General features: G+C 43.2%; 1 protein-coding gene across 5 annotated transcripts in view; it reads right to left on the reverse strand.

Moving 5' to 3' along the window:
- Positions 1–22,063, reverse strand: part of SH3PXD2A (SH3 and PX domains 2A) — a 264,890-nt gene that overhangs the window by 19,786 nt on the left and 223,041 nt on the right. For 3 of the 5 annotated variants that reach the window (XM_074593122.1, XM_074593121.1, XM_074593124.1), the window contains 2 exons: positions 10,146–10,259; positions 5,515–5,598 (listed from right to left, as the gene is read on the reverse strand). In XM_074593122.1, coding sequence (XP_074449223.1) covers positions 5,515–5,598; positions 10,146–10,259 — 198 coding nt within the window. The remainder of the gene's footprint in view (positions 1–5,514; positions 5,599–10,145; positions 10,260–22,063) is intronic. The other 2 variants (XM_074593123.1, XM_074593125.1) reach the window with 1 other exon arrangement.

Consider the following 22,063-nt stretch of genomic DNA (forward strand, 5'->3'; position numbering starts at 1 on the left):
TCAGTAGTGCTTTCCAAATCTTCCTTATTCAATTTTCCCCGATTCCTTTGGCACTGGTTATTTCAGATTCCTCCTAGTCTATCACCACGGTAACAGTTCCTTTCCCCAACATCTTCAAAAGCCTCTATCAGTGCCGCTCCTCACCGCTAGAGCCCTGATCTGGCCCTTCGACCTCTTTTGCACAGCCACCTCCTGCCTCCTTTGCTCCCTTCTCAGCCTCTCGGCACACTGCTCTTGCCTAAGGCTCTTGGCACAGCAGCACGCTGGTACTTCAGCCAGACTCCTACCAACTACACACCCAATTCAGTTGTCCTGTCTTGAATTTTCAAGCCTGTGTGCTGTGCCATGCTTTAATATCCTAATACACACTCTCATATGTCTTGCTCCCTTTAGATTTCCCACTCCTCCAAATCCTTTCCTCTTTTCCTACTCAGCCCCATGCCTTTCTTTCTCTTGCCTCATCAACCTGATTAGGCTGCCTCCTCCGTGGTATCAAATAACCCGAAACTCTCAAATCCTTACTAAAATAAGCCTTACCTACTCTGACTTCCTGCCTTGCCAAACGAGCTTAGTTTTAGTCTTTCTCTAAAAGCTTTTAAAAATACCAAATAAATATCACTTTCCACTGTGAAAAACCTTTTGGCTGTAATAAGATGCATGCCAAATTGCCACTTGCCCAGGCTCCTTTGATGCATGGATCTCATTTTCTTTGTTTAGGCTGTAAACTATTTAGGACAGGAACCTTGCCTTTAAGCAGCTAAAATACCATGCACGTTTCCAGCCCTGCATAATAAGTCTCATCTCTCCCAGGCAAATGGCCAGAGCTCATACGTTTCTGCTTCCAAGTTCTAAGCACCCCGTTTCGCATACCTCTCCTTCACCTATATTTTACAAGTTCGCTCTTTTCTGCCTCCATAAATAAGCGTGGAAGTTATCTGCAGCACTTCAGGAGCCAACCAAGTAAGGGAGTAATTTCCTTTGCTCAGCTGGTGTTTGTACATGCCCCCAACTTTCTGTGACCCCATCCTTATTTGAAATGTCAGTATGGGTGGAGACAGGGGGGAACTGGGCTAGAAATTAGCCAATTAATGATTTCTCAGCAAAAATGCAACAGCCCCAACCCTACATCTTCCAAACCACATAAGAATTTTCTTTCAAAATACTTTCCCCTCAGTCAGCAATCTGTGCTCGCCCTCCCCCACTCCTCCACTCCACCCCCCCTTTGTCAGACCTGCTTCTGGAAAAAGTCTCGCTGTTCCAGAAAGCGATGCATTAATTCAACATGGACTTTGTTTTACTTGTCTAAATATTCAGCAGAGAAAATAACTGCCCACAGTTATCAAATGTGTTCATCTGCAGACAGGAGCTCTTCAGGCTTTGTCCTCTCCTCCTCCGCCCCCCCCCCCCTTTTTTTTAACAACAGAAAACCTCATGCCAACAGATAGAAAAGAACAATAATGACATTTCTTCTAAACAGTTCTGTATTGCACATGCTCTTTCTTCAACCAGCAAGGGGCAATAAACATTTACTACTTTCCTTAGAGCACTGGGTGTGGGGGGGGGGGGAGAGAGAGAGAGAGAAGAAAGAACAGACTAAGTCTGAAGCTGCTCTATGCTGGTTTGATTTAGCACAGCAAAGCAGCCTTGTGCTGTGAGTGACAAACATTTCAACAGCATCAAGGACAAGCAGAGGAAAAAGAGTGAAAACAAAGAGAGAAGTCCTGTGGGTAATGAAGGGGCTGCAGAAGAGGGCAAAGCGGCTCTGGTGGGACGCTGGAAAGGGTAAGAATGCATGAGCACACCAGTCAGGCTGATTGAGGGCTCTTTCCGCAGCTAGAAAACTGACTGCGGAGTAACCCACCCAGGCTAGGAGATGGGGTTCAAGTACCAAGACCAACTCAAGATGAGGTTCAAGTACAGGGACGACTGGGTTACATGGCTGCCTTCACTCCATGCCCCATCCACCTCTCCCCATCAAACTCCCTCTCTCCCTAAGTTAGGCAAGCAATAGGTAGACTTGTAGTTTCCAAGTTTTAACTTTAACTCTTTCATTGAATAGCTTTTTTTCTGCTAGTAGCTACTCTTAAATAATAGGCTCATTTCGCAGAAATTCAGCCCATATGTCACTATATATTGATATGAATAACTTTAAAGTGCTTTCCTGCATTGTAACAGCTTCAGTTGAAAGTGTTGGGCACAAAACCAAAGCAGCAATAACTTATGTCAAATACCTGGCATATAAACCAGGCATGTAAACCCCTAGTTTTCCCAATCAAACTGTAATAGCACAAATGACTTCTCATGAAATTGGCCTGTAAACAATCCTAAGTCCTCTTCCAAGGGAAGTTCCAAATAAATGCATGTGTAGAATTAGCATTTTACCCGGTACAAGAGAACATGAACTCTGCAGCTTGCAGGTCTAACAAGCGTCAGGACTGAGGAAAACTACAAACACTCAGGCTTCTCCTCAAATCCATATTTGTATTACTGGAGTTTTGTAAAGCAAAGACAAAAGTTTAGAAAATGTACCACATTTAAAAACATTTAACGTTCTAAAAAAACAAGCCCTGCAGCTAGGTAAGAAACATAAACCAACGTAATCTCTTAGATCTGGGCACACCATGGACCATTTTAAAGAGAAAAGTTCAGCAACAAATGTCATCTGTTTCTCTTTGTAAAAACAGACGACAGCTGTTCTCTTTGCACATTTATTTTTTTTTTTTAGCTTTAAAAAAAAAAGGAACACTACCATGATATTCAATAATTTGTCTTTCATGTTTCTTATTCACAGACCCAGTAACGTTGCTCCCAAATATCTGAAGTTCAGGGATGCTTAGCCTCTTCAAATGGCTTTGGAAGGGGTAGAAATAAATAAGCCACATGCTACCCCTGATAAGTATTCCCCATAAGGCAGTCTGTAACAGGGAAGCAAACACCCTTCCCTTCTGCACTCAGGCTTTTCCAGTGTTTTTAATATCTAAATCACTTAGAAAATCCTGGCCTTCAAAAACAATGCTTACTTCCTTCAGTTCTGGCTTTTAAGTGGTTCTTTCATAGACCTAGTCAGTAAAAAGGCTTATTAGGGGTACCCAAGCACAAATATAAAGGGAAGCATCCTTTACAGCTTGCTTTTAAACTCCAGTGAACTCTCGGAGCTAACCCTTCCAACAGCAGGGACTATCTGAAGCAGAATATCACTGGGTGGGAAGAATTTCAGCCAAAATGTTTAATTGAATTTATTTCCAAGAAAGAAGCCAAGTGGGGGAAGGGAAGCTGTTTTGCCTGCATTGAACAATTCTGGCAATCTCCTGTTTGAGCAGCTCTAGTTCTGCGCTTTGGAGCCGGGACTTGAAGGTTGGCAGGGGGGTGTGTGTGCACACTTCATGCATTCTGTCATTTCTGTGCAAACCCACCCAAATTTGGCATTGTTAGAAGACTTTTGGGCTGGGATGGGAGGGAAAGAAGGGAGAAAGAATCTCTCCTGACCTCACATAAACTGTGATCTGTTAGAGAGCAGCGGTCTGGACACCCAGAGAGACTCATACTTTCAACAGCTACAGTTTGGAGGGGTAGATGTCTGTACAGGCTGCAGCTATGCCAGATGATGAAGCCGTTGTCTCCAACCTGCCCCCCTAGTACTCAAATCACTTTCTTTACTTCCAATCAGCCTGCTCCTGTAAAAGCTCCCTAACCTACTATGTCAGATGACATTAAACAGCTTATTTTTCGTCAGCCTGGCTAGCAGTTGCTGAAATGCGTTAGAGAGAGCTTATAGAAGCAGCTCAGCCATGGAGGGTGCCACAAACCTTGAGATGCTGCAGTTTGTGCCAAGTTCAAGTGCCGAGATTTAGTTTGAGATAAAGCACATTCTCCAACACACTCAAATTAGGCCTACTGCTTGGGCCTAATAGGGAAGAAACTGTTATGTAGGAAGAAAAAGGCAGCAATAGAACAGACTAGGGGAGTCTGTGGTGGGGAAAACTGCCAGGGAAGACACTGGTCAGGGGGCAGGACTGGAGAAGATGCACACAGATGGTGGGTGTAACAGTGCAAGAGGAAAAACCTGGGAATGCAACTTGGGTCCTTGAGTCTTACCAGTCAACTATGCTAAGAGACTGATCATGCAGTTTTAATATTTTATGGAGCTTTGTTTGCAATGTTGTATGAATATGAAAGGATATATTTGTTTAAACCAGTAAACAAATTGTTTAGAAAACTGATTCCCAGAAATTCTCCCAGTTAAATTGCCAGGAAGTATCTGGCAGACTTTGACAATGCAAAATAAGTAGCTCCCAAACTCTTGGGGTACAGAAATAAGCAGAAGTTCTTTTTCACAAGCCAGCATGTGTGCTTGTGGGATTCTTTTTGGTGCCTTCAGGGTGTATTTGGTGGCTGAGAAGCAAGACATTGTCTTCTGAGGGTAGTTCCAGCTGCTGCAGAGTCAAGCCACAGTAGGAAGAACACCCCTCTTATTTTTGGTTTCCTCAAGAATACTTTGAGGCAAAGGTAAAAGGCCACTGAAAAGTTGTATGTGCTTGACACACACACGAGTCTGCATGTAGAACCGCCACCAATCCAGGAGAAGGTAGAATTGCTACTGTAAAAATACATTCTCTCCTTAGTAACAAAAGACACTTTTTCCTCATCGGGGAATCTTCTCCTGTGCTTACATTTGGTTCCATCCCCTCAGTAAAGTTGTCTCAAAGTTAACAGAGGTGCAAGTGATGCTTCCCCCCACCTCCTTCCTTCTTAAAGTGCAACAAATACCACATCTGGACAATCTTGCAAGAAGGGCAGAAAGGGATAGAAAGGGATACCTTTACTGTGGGAAAGATCATTCACATGCACTGCAGAAATGCTTGGTTTGGAAGATTCCTCAGATTTTACCCAATTGCAGCTTCAGAACACAAGCTGTTCCCCCCACCCTGCCATGCTGTCAGACCAGAAAAGCTAAAAAAACCCCAAAATAAAAATGCTGCTACTGGTGGTATTTTTAAACACCTAGGACTGACATCAAAAGCTCCCCAAAAGTTCTGAAGAAATGTCTTTAGTACCAAGCACTGCTTGTAAGGAAGAGAGAGGACTGAAACTGGAAGGATTCTCATCTTTCCACACCAAGCACTTTTCCAGTGCGCACATCTCTGACCATGGCTTTTTGGCATTCATCTCATTTTAATAGCCCTGAAAGTATCACTTATCCTTACTGAGGTAGGAAAGACTGAGTATGAATATGCCCAAAGTCAAAACACAACAGATGTGAGCCTCCCCAAGCAGCACGAGGAGTCAGACTGCAGAGTTACCCTTGGTTATTAGCCTCCAGCTCTTGGGGTGCCTAGCCCTGCCTCCAAGACACCCTCAAGCTGTCAAGTACAAAATCCACATCTGAACTCTGGAACTGTGGCCTCTCTCTACCAGAGTGACAAAGATGCAGACCCCAGCACACAACAGCTGAAACTGTAGCATGGCTTTTGGTGCACCCTTAGGGGCTGGTGCCATAGGAAGCTATTGATTCACCTCGACTCTGCTGCCTGTTGACTATCCCGCCTAGTGTCCATCGCCGGTCCAGGCGTCTCAGGTGAGCCTTGCGTCGCTTAGAAACTAGTTTGGAACATGGATGGAAACAAAAAAAAAACAAAAAAAAAGAAAAAATGATGGAAGGGTGAGGAATAAAAACAAAACAAAACATGGCATTTACAAGCACTGGTCTTGTTAGCAGGAAGGGGCTAGGTGAGATGCAGATATTTTGTGTTAGTTTATACAGTACAGTGGAACAAGTTAGCTTCCTGAGCCTGAGCAACATGACCCAACTAGAACTGTCACAAATTGCCACCATTGCTATTGGCTTTCCTTAAAAAACCAAACAAAAACACACACACACACCCCCCAAAACAAGTTGCACAACTGAAGACAACTTGTCCAAGGCGGCTGCAGTGGCAGGACAGACCAACATCATTGTTGTTGCATCTCCTAGTTAATCTGCACTATCTTTGAAGAATTCAGTCTACTGCATGTGATGTCAAACCCAACAGGGCACTAACCCTCTCTAAGCAAAGTTATCACACTATAAACAAAATCCAGAAAAAAAAAAAAAAGAGGCAGCTTCTCTTATGTGAGTTCACTTGTAACAGCAGCACTCAGGAACAGAGACCAAGTGAAAAAGTGTCCGATGTCCCCTTGCTTCAAACATGTGACTCACAATCACTGACACAGATAATTCTCATGAACCAAACTTCTAGTATACTGATTAAAAATATAAGGAAAAACTTAACCTTGCAATTATTGAACAGGCTCAAGAAGCTAACATGCCAGAACTGAGAATTAGTTACACACTGAAACAATAATTTATGCTTAAAATATAAACAAAGACAAGACACCTATGGAAATGGCATTGTGAGAGCAGCTGTGCACAAAGGAGACCATTTGTTTTCTGAACAGCATATGCAGAACTGTACTCAGTTCCTTCTTCCGCTTGTGAAGGTGTGAACGACACAGGAAACACTGACCAGCACAGAAACACAGACAAACAATTCCCTTTTTCCATTCAAGGGCTTCCACGCTAGTTTGGCAACTACTGCAAGGGTGCTTGGTGCTGCCACAAAGCAATGCAAAATATTATACTTCGGCTATCGCTAGTGTGCAAACACAACTGTTTTGCTAGTGATGCTAGGAAGGCGTTCATGAACTCCAATATCACACCATTAATAGTCACTCATTTCTGCTTATGCGCACTCATTTTGGGAAATATACCCTTACACTCATGAGAGCAGACACAACTGTCTTCTAGAACTATGTTCTGTAGACAATCAAGCACAAGAAAATTATTCGATTGGGCAATGATTAGCTGAACATGTAAAAAAATTAATAAAGTTGCATTTGCCCTTTATATCTGCCAGGGGCTTAGACCAGACTTTTGCATCCAGCTCCCTCTCCTCCTTTTCTCCTGTGCTGTAAGGTCTGAACCTTCCCTAGTCACCCTAAGGGGTGGTGTGGTGAGTAGCGTTGAACAGACACACTGTCTAGTTTGTGGTACTCTGTACTTCCCCTTTGGTCCCATGTGGGTCAAAGCAGCACCACAAGTTTTCAGAGGAGCTGGATTTCAAATTTATAGATCACTCTGTTTTTGGCTAATGAAATCAGTGATCCTTTTGGAAGCCCATGGTGGCACAGAAGATGAGCTGTCTTCACTCCTTACTGGCAGTGCTTTTCTTACAAATTGGTTTAACCTGGTGGCTTTCTCCAAATCAACAGGACATTAGACTGACAGTTACACATACGCTACACGAGGTAAAACAGGACACCTCACTAGACATACAGATTATAGCAGAGAGAAACTAAAGCTACATTCACAGTAAGGCTGCCTGCATTGGGACATTTCTATGCAAGAAGGGAGGAAATGAAAGATGTTGAACTTAAGGGCTTGTAGGAAGGAGTGGTGTGGAAGGGGTAGAAATTTGCTTCTGGTATCACCACAGAGCAGGCATCCACAGGTCCTTGCTCACACTGGGATTTTGGAGGATTCAGCCATCCAGGAGCACCCCTTGAACACAGTGGGTCACAGAGATACACTGTGCCCTCCTCACAACATATGACTATCCCCAGTAATAGCCCTTTTCTATCACAATGATGCTTTTGTACAAGTCAGGCTTTTTCCTCTTCAATAATACTGAATTTTGCCATTCAATCCCAGGCTGGGACTTGGTTGGTCATGCCACAGTTAGTCACCAGAAAAGACATTTATCAACAAGCGTCTAAACCTTTCCAGAGACCATTCTAAGATGTTTACTTTAACAGCTCCTGTGGCTGCAAATGTTTCTTTAGATTGCTTTCTGAATGTTCTCCAAGCCTTGTAAGATGTGTTGGTCTAAACACAGGCCCAGGTAGCAGTTGACTGTGTACCCTTATCCTGACAAAAGATGTTGTGCAGGCTCAGATGTCAGGAGGAAACACTTTTGCCTTTCTCATGCAACAGACTATTTAAATAGAGACACATGGAAATATTACTGCTATGTAGAGGCAGCATTATTTGTAAGTTGTATTCAGCACCTCCTTATCTTTACAAGGGCCCGCCACAGCAGAGCAGGCCTCTGGGTCTACCTGTCTTGGGGACTTTTTCCAAGCCCACTGCAAATGGAGAGGGCCAAGAGGCTGATACAGAAAGCTCCCTACCGTAGTGTTTCTACCCTTTCAAAGTAGGCAGAGCACAGATTGCCCAGTTGCAGGAAGTCAACATCTGCAGGAGTCACTCTGAAACTTGTATCAACTCTAAATCCGGGGGCTAGGGCACTTAATCCCCTTAAAGTGCCTTCCTCCTCAGTTATATTGGAGTCCCTTTCTCTTTCTTACTGAGACAAAAGTCGGCAAGTTTCTGTGTAAGTATGTTCACTTTTATACACTTTTCTTTAAGAGAGTGAATCTGAGTTGTTCTTCCTTCTCTTATGGAATAACCATTAGGAGGAGAATTGCCCAAGTAAAGAAGAACAGGAGGAGGGTAAAAACTAAAGAATAAAAGAAGTCTCAGCTTATGTGGCTAATAGCATAAAACAAATTTACTCAAAAGTAAGTGAAAGCTGGAGCACATCAAAGCAGCTGTGGAGGTAATGCAATTAGATTTGTCACTGAGATGGAACTGAACAGAAAGGGGAGAACAGTCTCAGGTTTCAGCATATCTGGAATTGGAGCAAGGCAGGGAGCATGACTGCTGACCATAGCTGAGGAGAGCAGCTTAATGGATTAAAGGGGACCGAGAGGAAAAAGATAAGGGACATTTGATGGATTTTCCATTACCCAAGAAACACTGCTGCGTGGCAACAGCCCTGTGCAGAGTGCACTCCAGAGGGCAACATGAAAGTCGGAGGAGAGCTTGAAATGAAAGCAGTTTAAGCAATAAGGCTGTCAAGGATTCACCATATTTAAGAGTCAGGAAAAGGGAGGAAGCTATAGACCAACAGACAAGGCATTCTTCAACTCTTTCAGAAAAAAAAAAAGCAGTAAGTTTTTGTTCTTTACTAATAGGAAAGCTTTACTAACTGCTTTTGCATCCGCTAAGATGTTGCATCATACCAGACTGGTTCCTGGCCTACCAGTCTACAGGCAGTCTGTCTCTAAACCCTAAGTGACCCAGGATATGGGTAGCTCTGAGCAGGGAAAAATGAATTACAGAGCCAAAGATTTCAATAAGCCACAGACGCCATCCTTGGGGCCCAGCACAAAGTTATGTTTTGCCTGTGTGCTATCTCAATGGGCAGATGGTCACCCCAACACATCTAAGCCTTCTGGCTGTGCTACGGAATGGTCAGCTGAGTTTCCACATACGTTTTACATAAGTGTCATGTCAAGAGCGCCTAGAAATTTAGCAAGAGATTCATTAGAATGGAGCAAATCATAATAAAAGTGTCCTTTGTACACAGTTGCTACATGAGAAGTCCATTAAGATGTGGTTAGTCTTTCATAATGGAACAGAGGAACATGTGAGGTTGTACTATTCCATTTCTGGAACCTGAATTAAGCATCTTCAGCCAAAAACCAGCACAGCTAAATACATATACATGACAAATGGCATCTCAATTTTAATAGAATGAGGCCACACCAAATAAAATTACCTTTCCACACAATCACAGACCACAGCAAACAGCAGTGAAACTAGTTTCAAGGATTAATTAAAAAAAAAAATTGTAATGAGAAGCAAATTGTAATGAGAAGCAACCATTAAAGTTAAATCTCACTCCTTTTAATGGCCTGTTGCTCCAACAAGCATCTTCTTCTAATTAAAAGCTCTCACTTGTATAATTTCTGCAAACAAGCCATGCAAGTTCTCTCCTTCTGTGGACACGAGAACCAAGACTTCTACCAGAACATACTACTTGGACTTGCACATAAGTTGTTTGTATGCTTTTTAAGGGTATTAAAGTGAGCATCATTTCGGCTTTTGAACCTTTTGTCACACTGAACAGCCCAAGCTGGTTACAAAAGGATTACAGGCATGGTACTTCGATTTCTTCACTGACACAAGATGGGAGAAGAGGTTACTGCACTGGATTAACAGCCACAAGTGGTGGCAAGAGTTTTCAAAGTTTTCCTAGAGGGCGAAAAAAAGCATAAAGCAAGTGAAAACCAGTTTCTTCTTGATAACAAAAAGCTTTCCATACCTTCCCCAAGTTTGGATGTATTGATGTCAGAGTCATCTCTGGTTCCATTTTGGGATTCCAGGTACGTAGCAGGGACCCAGCCCTGCTCCTCTGCTGTGCTTACAAACCACCAACCTACAAAAAGAAGTAAAAGAATTTGCTCAATCAACATTAAGAGGAACAAGAACAGCAGGATGCTACTGAAAGGCAACACAGAGTCAGCAGCTTCACTGCAGGTTTGAGTTATTCTGCAGCCTCCTCCTCGAAGAAGGGATTTATTCCTATCATACCATTTTTATCAGATACTCTCACAGTGGTAAACAAGCGTGCCAGCAGCCCTTACATAAAAAAAGGTTGCAATGGAGGAAGTATCAGCTTATTTTAAGAAATTTGAAGTCTCTCTGTGACAACTCTGATCTGAGTTCTTGTGTCTTATAACATGTACATCTACAGTATCAAAACACTTTGTATGTGTATATATGTGTATGTGAAGGTATGGGAATAGCACAAACATTGGACAAATCCTAGTACGAGGTACCACAGAAGTCAAAAGATGGAAATAGGAAAGACTTTAGTAGAAGAGCACAGGTCTCAGAAGAGGATACAAAATAATAAGTGCTTCTAGAGCACTTGTCACCACAGACAGTGTTTAATAAGCATGACCTGAATTCAGTGCCTTGCGAAGCTAGAAAGTACTGCACAGAACAGGAATAAGAGACAAAAGCTAACTGAAATGTGACTTCAGGCCATAAGCACCAGCTATTTCCCTTTCCACCTGAACAACCATGCTTCTACCACTATCTACAAAAATGTTAAGTAGTCACCTGCTATATGGATATAAACTTTAGGTCTCATCCATAGATGGATGAAGAAAATTATAGGTGAGCCATCTTTAGGTTAAATGCATCCCAACCATAACTATCTTTGTCTCTTTTCTTGCTGGGCTACCTTGTTTTATCGAATCCTCCATTCCTAAATTGATTTATGGAATCCTTATTGATGTAGACTCACTCAAGGGCTTGCTGCTCTCAGATACGAGCACAACTAGATTCTCCTCCATTTATGTAAGGTCAGGGTTAAGATGTAGGACAATAAAAAGCCAAGCAGGTGAACCATTTCTGCTGTTTTCTACAATCTCCCAGTCTCCCCAAAAAATGCAGATTGCTTTGTCAAGACAATGCAAACTATTGTTCAACAGCAGTCTTTCAGCCTCCCTAAAGGGAGTTGAGAAAATAGCTATTTCTGTATATGCACCTCAAAGCAGTTTACAGACTTTAATGGCTGTCATAAACCCAACAGATTTCACAGGAGACTCCCAAGTCTGCTGGCGATAAGCAAAGGGAGGGATGAGACAACTTAGTCTGTAAATAGTCAGGGCACAAAACCTAGTTAATTTACAGTAGAGCAAAGCCCCAAGCCGTGTGACAGCCACACAGCCCTCCCACAGGCAGGAGGCCGCAGCCCTGGGCCCAGCAAGGGGAAGGCAGGCTTTGCTGGGCTCTGCTGCCATGTAACACGCAACTTTCTTTAAAGAAAGAAATAAACCAGCTGAAACAATGCTCAAGTGTTCATGCTAAGTCACCCAAGTTCATTTCAAATCCTGTCACGGAAGATTTTACCAGAGGACAGTAGTTACAAGCCCTCACTTTCCTCCCTAGGGCCTGTGGCTGGGAGACAATGTGCCCCAGGCAACAAACCCCTCACTCGCCACCGCACAGCTGCTAGGTAGCTCTATTTATTTACTCTCAAAACTCAGACAAGGCTTTCCATTTTCTGGCCCAGCAGAGGTTTGGAAACTTTGCTTCACAAGGCTTATGGTTGGAAAGTTTAAATTTAGTTATTCCCCCTCAGCAGGAGGTGGATTCTCCTGCCACGAAGCCCACAGCAGTGAACACGCAGGATCTGCCAGACCGTTTCAAAAACACATCTTCATGGTTGTTCCTTCTTTTACTAGTAACGTATCAACATGGGTAGCAAACACAGTTTAACATACACTTATAATTAGGCACAAAATGTCAGAAGCAGGCTTTCAGCTGATATCAATTAGACTGGAATAGTTTATGTAAACTCTTCCTCAGAAAGAAATTAAACACAATTGCACAAAAGGACTTGCCTACACTTAAAAACGTGTGCTTGGGCCAAATTCAAGCCATGGTAAAACCGTCTTTGGAGGGCTGGATCACACAGCCTTGACGCCGACCCAGTGCTAGCCCATTTCGCAATGCAGCCCCTCCGGTTTGGCTCACTGAGCTGATCGTGGCCTCAGAGCAGAGTTTAAGGTCTTGTGTTTGGGGCCACTGGGTAACTGAGCCTCCATCCATCTAAACAGGGCTCCCTGCTAAAAGGCAACCTGGGCACGCATACACGTGCCTCCTTCATATCACCATGCTTCCCCACTGCCATTCCCAGCTACTAAAAGGCCTCACGACTCCACTGATCTTACAAACAGGCTCCCACGTACCAGTTAGAGTTCAAGTCACATTTGAGGTGGGTTACAGTCAAGTAACTCAACCAAATCCACTGCAACATGCAGACAGAGCACGTAGCAGTCTAAGTGAGGTTTTAAGCTGCTTTGATTCTTCAAGCCATCACTAAGATTAAAGCTCCTAATCGCCACAGAGCTCATGAAAGTTATCATTTCTTTCTAAAGATTTCCTGTATAAACTATGTTCAAGGGTAAAGCATAAACAAGAAGCTACTGAGAAATCAGCAGCATCTCTCCAGGTTCACAGAAAACCAGCCCCTCCTTTGAAATTCTCTTCTGCCATTTCCAGCTTGCTTTTCAGAAGGACAAAAAGCAGGCTTTAGTGAAACTCATTGCAATAGCACGTCCACAGAAAAAAGTGTTTTACTTAAACAGCCTGAACAACTGAGAAGCCTGAGAAACTTCCAGTGGCACCCCCCAGCAGCAAAAGTAGTAAAAAACGGATGCTCACAAGCAAGACGTGCAAGGTCTTTCAGTGGCCTCGCAGACATTGCAGAGGCAGCTCACTCCTTATGAGGCGAAAATCTGAATTATGATGGCACATCTAAGCCATAACACTACAGAAAGGAAATTACAGCATAGTGCAAGAATTGACAAACTCCTAGCAGAAGATGGCTGAAGCACAGACAAGTTCCACAACGCAGTCCATGCATGACAGCCACAAACTGCAGAACTCTGCCCAGCTGACTATGAAGTACTTACTCTGCACCATCCCCTCATTAAGAAGCATTAGGGCAGCTACCATTTGGTCCCACCACCCTTTTCCCCCAACCCCAGGTGCATGGGAGTTCATGGTTTGCAGATCAATTAGCCAGATTTGCCTTTGTTTGCAGAAAGTCAGGGCTATAACAGCACAAACTATGCCTTGTCCCCTCCCCTGCCATCTTTCCCAACCCAGAGCATCACAGAAACATTGTTAGAAAACTTGCTTTTGAAACACAGAACAAAACATTGCATTTATTTTGAGTTCTCCCTCTATGCTGGAGTTGAGCTCAACTTCACAATTCTTTATTAAAGCCATTCTGCAGCAACATCTGCAGGGAATTATGTAAAGTTATCTCTGTGCACTGCCAAGCCAGTCTGAGGTTCGCTCTTGCACTCACACCATCTGTAAAAATTAGGTAGTGCTTTACAGCTTGAGTTAACCCTTACAGATGCCCCTATCTCTCAGGCATCAAAATTCAACTCTAAAGCTGATATGGCATGGATGTCTAGACTGAAACTCATCAGCCCTCATCCCTGATGAGGATTCAAAGGGAATTTGAGCCTCACAGAAGGCACACTGGGAGTTGTAGCCACTGCGCCCAGCTCAAGCTCAGCTTGAGCTTTGCTGCATTCCTCCAAATCCTGCCTTAATACTAATCCAAGAATATTAATTTTTAAGGTAGGAGTGCAATTTTCTCACACATATGTTGACCCTTTGGTTGGTGTCTGTCAGCATCCCTAGCTGCAATAGCCAAGATGTCTCTACACTCAGCGTCCATCTAGGCTCTGATAACTCTCAGGCATTTTCAGCATGGAGCTACACCAGTGACTAAGACACGAAAGGTTCCACTTGCCACACATACATACACATGGCAAGATAATGATTACAAAATAGACTGGTCACACTGGAGAGTGAATAAATGACAAAAACACTTTGATTCTGAAAATCACATTCTTGCTTTTAATTGTATTCCCAGTTCTCTCCCCAAAAGGCTTAAAAAAACCAAAAGAATTAAGCAAGCGTTACCCACAACCCACGCCATAGAAACTACTAGAACATAAAGGACTATCTTTTATGCAAATTTTGCTTACATTTAACATGCATCTTCACTCATCCATGCTCCAATATTGTCCCTTTCTGCACACCAGCAGGAAGATGAGCTATTCCTGTTGAAGTCTGCCTAATCATAAGATGCTACAAACCACTATTTTTTTTTTTTAAATAATAAAAAGGATCATGCTGAACGTTGGTTTCTAATCCTCAACTATTAATTTCTCTGTAGACTTTGATTGTCAATTTATGAGCCTGAGTAAAGTAAACAAGAAGGATAGCAATACTGTAAAAGGGAATGGGACTCTCTCCTGCATGAGTGGACTACACATTCTTCTAAACAAATACTTAAATAACACTCCACCTCTCAAGAGTCTTGGAAAAATCCCACTCAGGCAGCAGTCTGGTACATTTGACATGCGTTCTTTGGGCTTCAGGGTGCTGCTCCTGTTTAAGTCCTCTGCCTTGGAAACCTCTTCAGTTTTTTCAGATACAACAACTTTAAAGTTGTCCTACAACACAGTACTAGATGCAATCAGGTCACTTCCAGACCTGGCACACAGACCTTTTCATGCCAACAGCCGATGACTTTCTTTCGGAGAGGTGATCTGCTTCATTAAAAAATGCTAAGGTAAGAGTATTGCTGCACCGATGAAGGTTCTTGCTTTTTCCACCTCTCTAGAGCTCTTCCCACACAGTACATGTATATTTTATACACACAGGGAAGTCAATCATAATTGCCTCCGACAGACCTCCAAAGAATATGCAGAAGCAGAAATATAAAGGCACCAAGAAGTGGCATTTTGCAAGAGGGATTTTCTGCAGTAAGCATATTCTCACACCCACTTCCTAAAAATTCACTACAGTGTCCATTAGACACTACCACTGTACATGCTGGTTCTGCTTTCTGTAAAAGGCTCCTTCAGTCCCACACACTTGGCAAAGGCGCCGAGTTGAAAGCATTGAATTTGTATGAAGGCCAGTGTCCAATTTCTGAGCATTTTGTCCTTAGAATTCACAGAAGAGGCATCTTTCTTTTAAAAACAGAGATACATGTAAGAGGTCTTCCTAGCATGGAGCTGACTATAGTTTGGGGTGCAGAAGTCCATGCGTGAGTCACTGCACAGCAGACTAAGGTTGTCATCTCAGGATGAATTATTAAAGTTGGTGAAATATTAAAGGCAGCTTTCATCTTTAAACACATAATGTTTCCCAGCCTGCGTGCATTGCAGACTTCACTGCAGCCACCACTCAACCACAAAGCAACATTTGTCTCATTTTAAAGATGGAAGTGGGGCTCAGGCAAAGATACGCTCAAGGAAGAGAGATACACTTGCAGCAGACATCCTACTTGAACACAATTAAGATCCACAGCACAGGTTCACAGCCCTTTATGTGCCATACCCAAAGCAGACTGGGCCACACATTAGGCTTCCAGCTCAACCACGTGCCATGATCCTTCCAGCTATTTCATGTCCTAGAGCAACCCCATAGCCCATGGGAGCTTAATTTTGCTAAGTGCTGCAACCCACAAACGTCTATGCCTGACTGCTCTCACAGTCAAGAATGAAGGTTGGTTATCTTGCTTGCAACTACTATGGCTGCACCCTAGGTACCAAGTATGGTTTAAGTAATTCAGGAATAAAACCCACCACTCCAAGTTACTGCTTAACATCATGAGGTTTATTAAATTTGCTGATGAAATACCCCATGAGCCCCACAGCACTGTAATGGGGCAGAGTTGTTAGCTTTCTCATGTGAGGTGAAAGAAGAAAAAGGATTACACCTGTCACTTTCCTGGTACACCAGCATGGGAACCTGGAGCTTCTACATGGGTTACGAAACAGGTTTTCCACCGTAACATTAAAAGCTGAATTTATTTATTTATTTTAAGGAAACATGAGCTTCTCTTCTCAAAGAAAATAATTAAGATTTGAAATGTAATAAGCAAACATTTTGCTCCTGGTACCAAATATGCCACAACATGTGACAGGACATACATTAGAAACCACATGCATGACTGCTATTCAACAGCAGTTACACAGCCACAGGTTACATTCTGCCCAGCAAGCTACCCTTAAACTAGAGTGATAGTTTTATTTGGTGAAGAGAGAACACATTGAAGAAGGAAGGAGAGGCTGCACACTCCTGTGCCTTGCTCCAGCATTCAAAAACATAATAGGAACACAACCTTAAGAGCATTACTTCAAAACCCAGACAACCCAAAGCACACATGAAGTGTCCCTGGAAACGCTTTTCTTTCCCTCCTTAGGGAGGGTCTGAAAGCTGAGTTGTGTTCTCAGAGTATGGGTCGCAGCAGTTTTTGCTTAATTTGGTGATGGAAATACTTGAGGGCTTCCTGAGGTGAGGGAGAAGATGGGGAGCAGGAGGTGGGGACTTCTGGAAGGCTGGACTCTGTTGATATCATTTTTTGGCCATTAATAGAACAGCACTTTGCATCATGGAGCTAAAAGTTGGAACAAAGGGCCAAGAGCTGAGACCACAGATTGCTGTCTTCCACCAATACTTGGTAGCAACTCTAAGTGCTTAGGACTCAGCAGCAGCACAGGGAATTACATTCCTTGCGCTGGTTCAGGTGTTACTGAGTTCAAGGAAAATAGAAATGAATCCTACAGTTTGGGTGCTGTAACATATGAGGGAGATAAGAAAGTTCTTTCCTGCAATGACTGGCTATTAAGGTAACTAGTTGTTTAAAGTCTATATGGTTATGGATTTGCTATCCTAATCCTTCCAGTCTGTCCTCTTCCTCCACCTCTACTACTAAACATGTGGCATTGGCAGATAGAGACATCTCAGCTGTACTGTTAGCATATCCCTCTGCTGCTGTACTCCAGTTCCTATGGTTGCAGAGCTGGCTGGCACAGAGAGCCCACTACATGTGAATAAATATCCTAGTTATTGCTGCCACACAGTTGGTTTTTTTTTCTAGACCAAAAGCAGCTGACTAGGTGTGTACATAAGCGCTCGATACAGAGTCCCAAAGTGCATCTCAGATTCTGGCTTAAACATCTAGCTTGCTTGGATTGGTTTCACATCACATTATATGCATAAACACACACGTAAATTCACACCCTGACCTCTGCATTCAAATACATATTACCCTAGTCTTCTACTGGGATTGGAACCATGTTTCCTCGTACTTCTGGAAAAAGTAGAAGTGTTCAGAACATGGGAAAGTTCATGGGAAAAGAGAAAACTGGATAATATACAAGTCAGCTCTAATACTTTACGGGTTACATCACTAGCAGAGACGATGGATATTCACAGTATTAGACAGCTAGGAAATACCACACTACTGTGTTTGTTCAAATCTTATAAGCTAGGAAGTGACAAGCCTTCTAGAGGTGCACATTTGGCAAAATACTTATATATTTATCTCTTATTACAGTTGTGACTTCTTGTGTATATGCGTGTGTGGAGGTAAGTAAGCACACAGTTTATCTTTGGGTTCTGATAATACAAACTGATAGTTACAAACCCCAAGTGCTGTATCTGCAGCTATTTGCTATGGCCCAATTGTTACCCAGGGGCTTCCCCTCCCTGTTTAAAAAAAGGACCTCAGATTTTCATATTGACACAGCTGGAATGAAGGAATCTGCCAAACACGTTTTCAAGAATTGGCATGTACATCCACAAAGCCATCATATAATCCAGTACAAATTACACAAGTTGTGTCCTTAAAGCAAGGGAGTAAATGCACTACCTATTACTTTAACAGCTATGGAGAAGCCTTGGACATTGCCTGCAAATCCCAGATCAAGTCCCATCATGCTCCAGGTCACCAGCTTCCCCTAAACTGTCAAGTACCCTGGGCTCCCCAAGAGAGAAGCAGATGAAAGCACCGCTTGCTAAGCCTGCCCGTGGCCAGCTCCAAAACACACACAGCCAACATGCCCAAGCTGTTGGCCAGCATCCCCAGACCACTGAAATTAGGGGATTCACAAAGCAATGAAGTCAGCCGGTTGTACAGACCAGTCAGCACCCAAGAAGTTGGGGGAAAAAAAAAAAAAAAAAAAAAAAGGTTTGCCAAGGCTCAAACATCCTAATGCCTCCTAAAAATAAATTTGAAGTAGTTTTTCCCTTCCTGCTTTACTTGATTTCAAGAACACCTAATGGTGAAACTGTCTGTGCAATGTGAGCTGCATTCCACATAACCCAACGTGTTTGCGGCTCACGGTCTTTGTTTGGTATAGGAACAAAAGAAACTAAGAGAGGGAGTGCTTTACTCAGAGGAAATATCTCATCAATCACAACAAGGAACAAAGCTATGTTTAGGTGGGCATACTATATTGTGCAAGCAGCCTGGCTGCAGCTGCTAGCCTGTGAATGCTGTGTACTGTACAGAAACTGGACTAAACCAAGGTCCACCCATCGCCCAGTAGCTTTCAAGATGTTACGGACTTGCATTAGTATACTGACCAACATGGTCCTGCCATCCAGCCCACAGTACTAACTCAGTTATTACAGAAAATACCTGCTTACTGATCAGATTTTTCTTTTTTTATCTGATCTGCTTGGAAATGGGATTTCCTGTCTGACCTCAAGTTCTGGTCATGCTACGTATCAATTCTCACCTTTTCTTGCAAACTATTTTTTCTCTTAGAAAATGGTAGATTTACATGCACCCTTCAAAGATAAAGTCTTTGTGATTTCAGTAACCACAAAACAAGGTAAGATTGCAGGAGGGCACACAGATTTAACAGGCGTTATAAGAAGTTGTGCATTAAGTCTGCATGGGCAACAAGTGGCACTGGACAGTATCTTCCTTTCTTTTTCCCTTCCCCCAAAGTTTTATTTACCTTCAGTAGGTCACAGAAGTTGACCAGTGAGGACACCAACTGCTGCTAATGTCTTTCAGTACAGCTTCCATAGTCATGAGGCACTTTCCTTCCTCCATGTTTAATTACAGCCCACACTCTTTCATCTTCTACTTCCAAAAGGATTTCTGTCCTGCATCTCCTTTAGTGTTTCTATTGGTAGGAAGATGCAGCTCAGAGTAGGAAAGTCAGGCAATAAATCCATCTCCCATCCTCCTTAAACCATCCTCCTCTCCAGCAGCCCATCATTTAAAGGCTGAAATCCATAAATCCAAGGTTTTAATGAACCCGCCAAAATGATACTGTAGGCACCATGTTAAAGTAAATCAATAATGTAGAAGAGCTCCCAACCACAGGTGAGTTTTCTGGGGCACAGATAGAGGACTCCAGCACACAATATACAGGATTCAAGTGGGCAAACCCAGCCTGTGGCAGCAGACAGGTAACCCACCACCTTCAGAAAGGCCATGCCAGCACAGCCAGGTCCTGCAGCAGATTTTCCAGAACACAAACAACTGATTACAGTAAAGGCATGCAGACAGATGGCTTTCCATCCCACAGGGCATGGGGAGCTCAGCCCCAGGAGCCAACGGGACTCTCCATTAGTCATTACCAGTTGTGTGGTTGTATGTTTTCTGTGGTCAGCCAACAGGGTGCAACAGTCAAGCTCACAAGTAATTTCCTTTACATTCACAGGACTTAATCTTAAACCAAACACATTTTGTTCCAAGCTTTCTTTAGGAAAACATGAATAAGCTTTTAAATGGGCCTCACAGTAATCTTGTCCAAAGATTACAAATTACTTCCTAGTGGTTTAAAAAAGTTACAGACCCCCAGCCCCAGCTGATAGGAAACAGCCTTCACAGGCAGCAGAGAATAGCGAATACTTACTTCCTGCACAGACCAACAAAAGTCACTTTTGTTTTAATTTCTTATTCTGAAGTCTGTAGAGAACACAGTGTCAGTTGCTTACTGGGAAATCCTCAAAACCACACAGAATCAGGAAAAAGACCAAAGTACCATTCCAGGTGCTAGCGTCAAAATCATACAGGAATCCCATGTTTCAGTCAAAAATGCGTCTGCCCCCTCTGAGACAGACTTCAGTTAAGTCATGACAGAACAGAGCAACACTGGACAAGAGCTTGAAGCAAGGAACAAAGGCTATACTATATCCAGCAGAAAGCAGAGGATAAAGCAACCAAACAATGGTATTAGTTCAGTCCGAAGCACAGCTGAGTCACCAGATTAAAAACATTGCCTTTTACAAACAGCTTTTATGGGATGCTTCTGAGCCACAATACTCCTGGCTAAAGGAACAGAGACACCTTGGTTTGCCCTTGCCCAGCACAGTGCGCAGAGCACCACTGCTCTGCAACGCTTGGATAACCATCTCACAAATTGCCATTTCCATATCCTAGCTGTCCCTTGAAGTTCTGCCGTCCAAATACAACTTCTGCCCAGCTCTATTTATTAGCTAGATCTGGCAAGATTGTAGCCCAGATGGTACGTTATCACAAATACTGATGTAAGCCAAACCGAATGCTCCGCTCTGCCTCTGACGCCGCTTCATTGCTTTTTCTCCTGAGCTCCATTCAAGCCGTGTTTCTGCAGTGACCCCGGGAGCTGAGCCTCAAAGAGCTGCCTGCAGAAGGCTGGAGGAAATGACAGCTTCGGAAATGAGTACCAGAGTGATGAATAGCAGGCTACAAGACCAGCCGGTGCATTAGCGGGCTGACAATTAACGAACTACATTGTATTGAACAAGGACATACATGGGCAAGTAGGATCACTGACACTCCCCAGAAGAGATTACAAACCCTATTCAGTCTTTTCTGAAGGGTTTTTCCAGCGTTCTCTAAAATTTATAAACTTAGACTTGTTACTGCACTTTGTACAGCAGGAAGCTGAACCAGCCCCATTGTGAGCAGAATATGGAAAAACTGGAAGAAGAAAAAAAAGGGGGGGGGAGAAATTCACCTTTTCTCTTTGTCTGTCATGAAGACCCAGATAATGAAAACAGCCTGTGCCAGTGGAAACAGAAGGGGACATTCACCTTTAGGAAGGAGGAAAGCTGAGCTCATCCATATAGACTTCAAAAAAGCAAATAGGAATTACTGGGGTATCTGGTTCCATCAGTTTAACAAAAAGGTGCACCAGCAGCATAAGAAGAGAAGGTGAATATAGGACAGCTAATGAGGCAAAAACCTCTGGTAAGATGCCTATCTCCCCCCCTCAGCAAAAAAGCACTGCTCTTATGTTAAACAAAGTACTCTGCACACAGCCAGGTAACTAAGCGTTTGTTTCTACTTATTCTGGCTTAGCCCCTGGATAAACAAGAAGGCAGCACACTTTGCTCAAGCGTCTTTGCAGGGTTTCTGCTACATAGTAAGCATGCCATTTCCCTGCAGCTTGCGTGGTTGTCTCACCTGGGATGTTGACTGATACTTAGCCTTTGGTGCACCTTACAGACTGGAATGGCAGCCTCGACTGCGAGCAGAGAGCTGCTCCACCTCGAGAGGGTAGAAACACCTCACTGAGTAAGTCTTGCACTATGAGAGCATCAACAGCAACATTCCTATTAACACCTTCTTCATAGAGAAAGGCTGGCTTGCTGGTGTCCTCAGCTGCAGGCCTGCCTCCAGGATGGCACCATTAAGCACGCAGTAAGTCAAAGTCCCAGTATTTAAACATTTTCATTTTCTGACTCTCCAAGCCTAATCAAACAAAGCCAGAACAGGTACTAAGCACAGATTTGCTGGCAATAATCAGTGAGGCCAATCTTCTGATGCTAAGTAAAGGTTAGCAAGGCAAATTAATGACACGAGATACAGAAGAGCTGTCAATCTTCACGCATTTCACA

Source organism: Larus michahellis, chromosome 6 (genome assembly GCF_964199755.1).
Source record: "Larus michahellis chromosome 6, bLarMic1.1, whole genome shotgun sequence".
NCBI lineage: Eukaryota > Metazoa > Chordata > Aves > Charadriiformes > Laridae > Larus > Larus michahellis.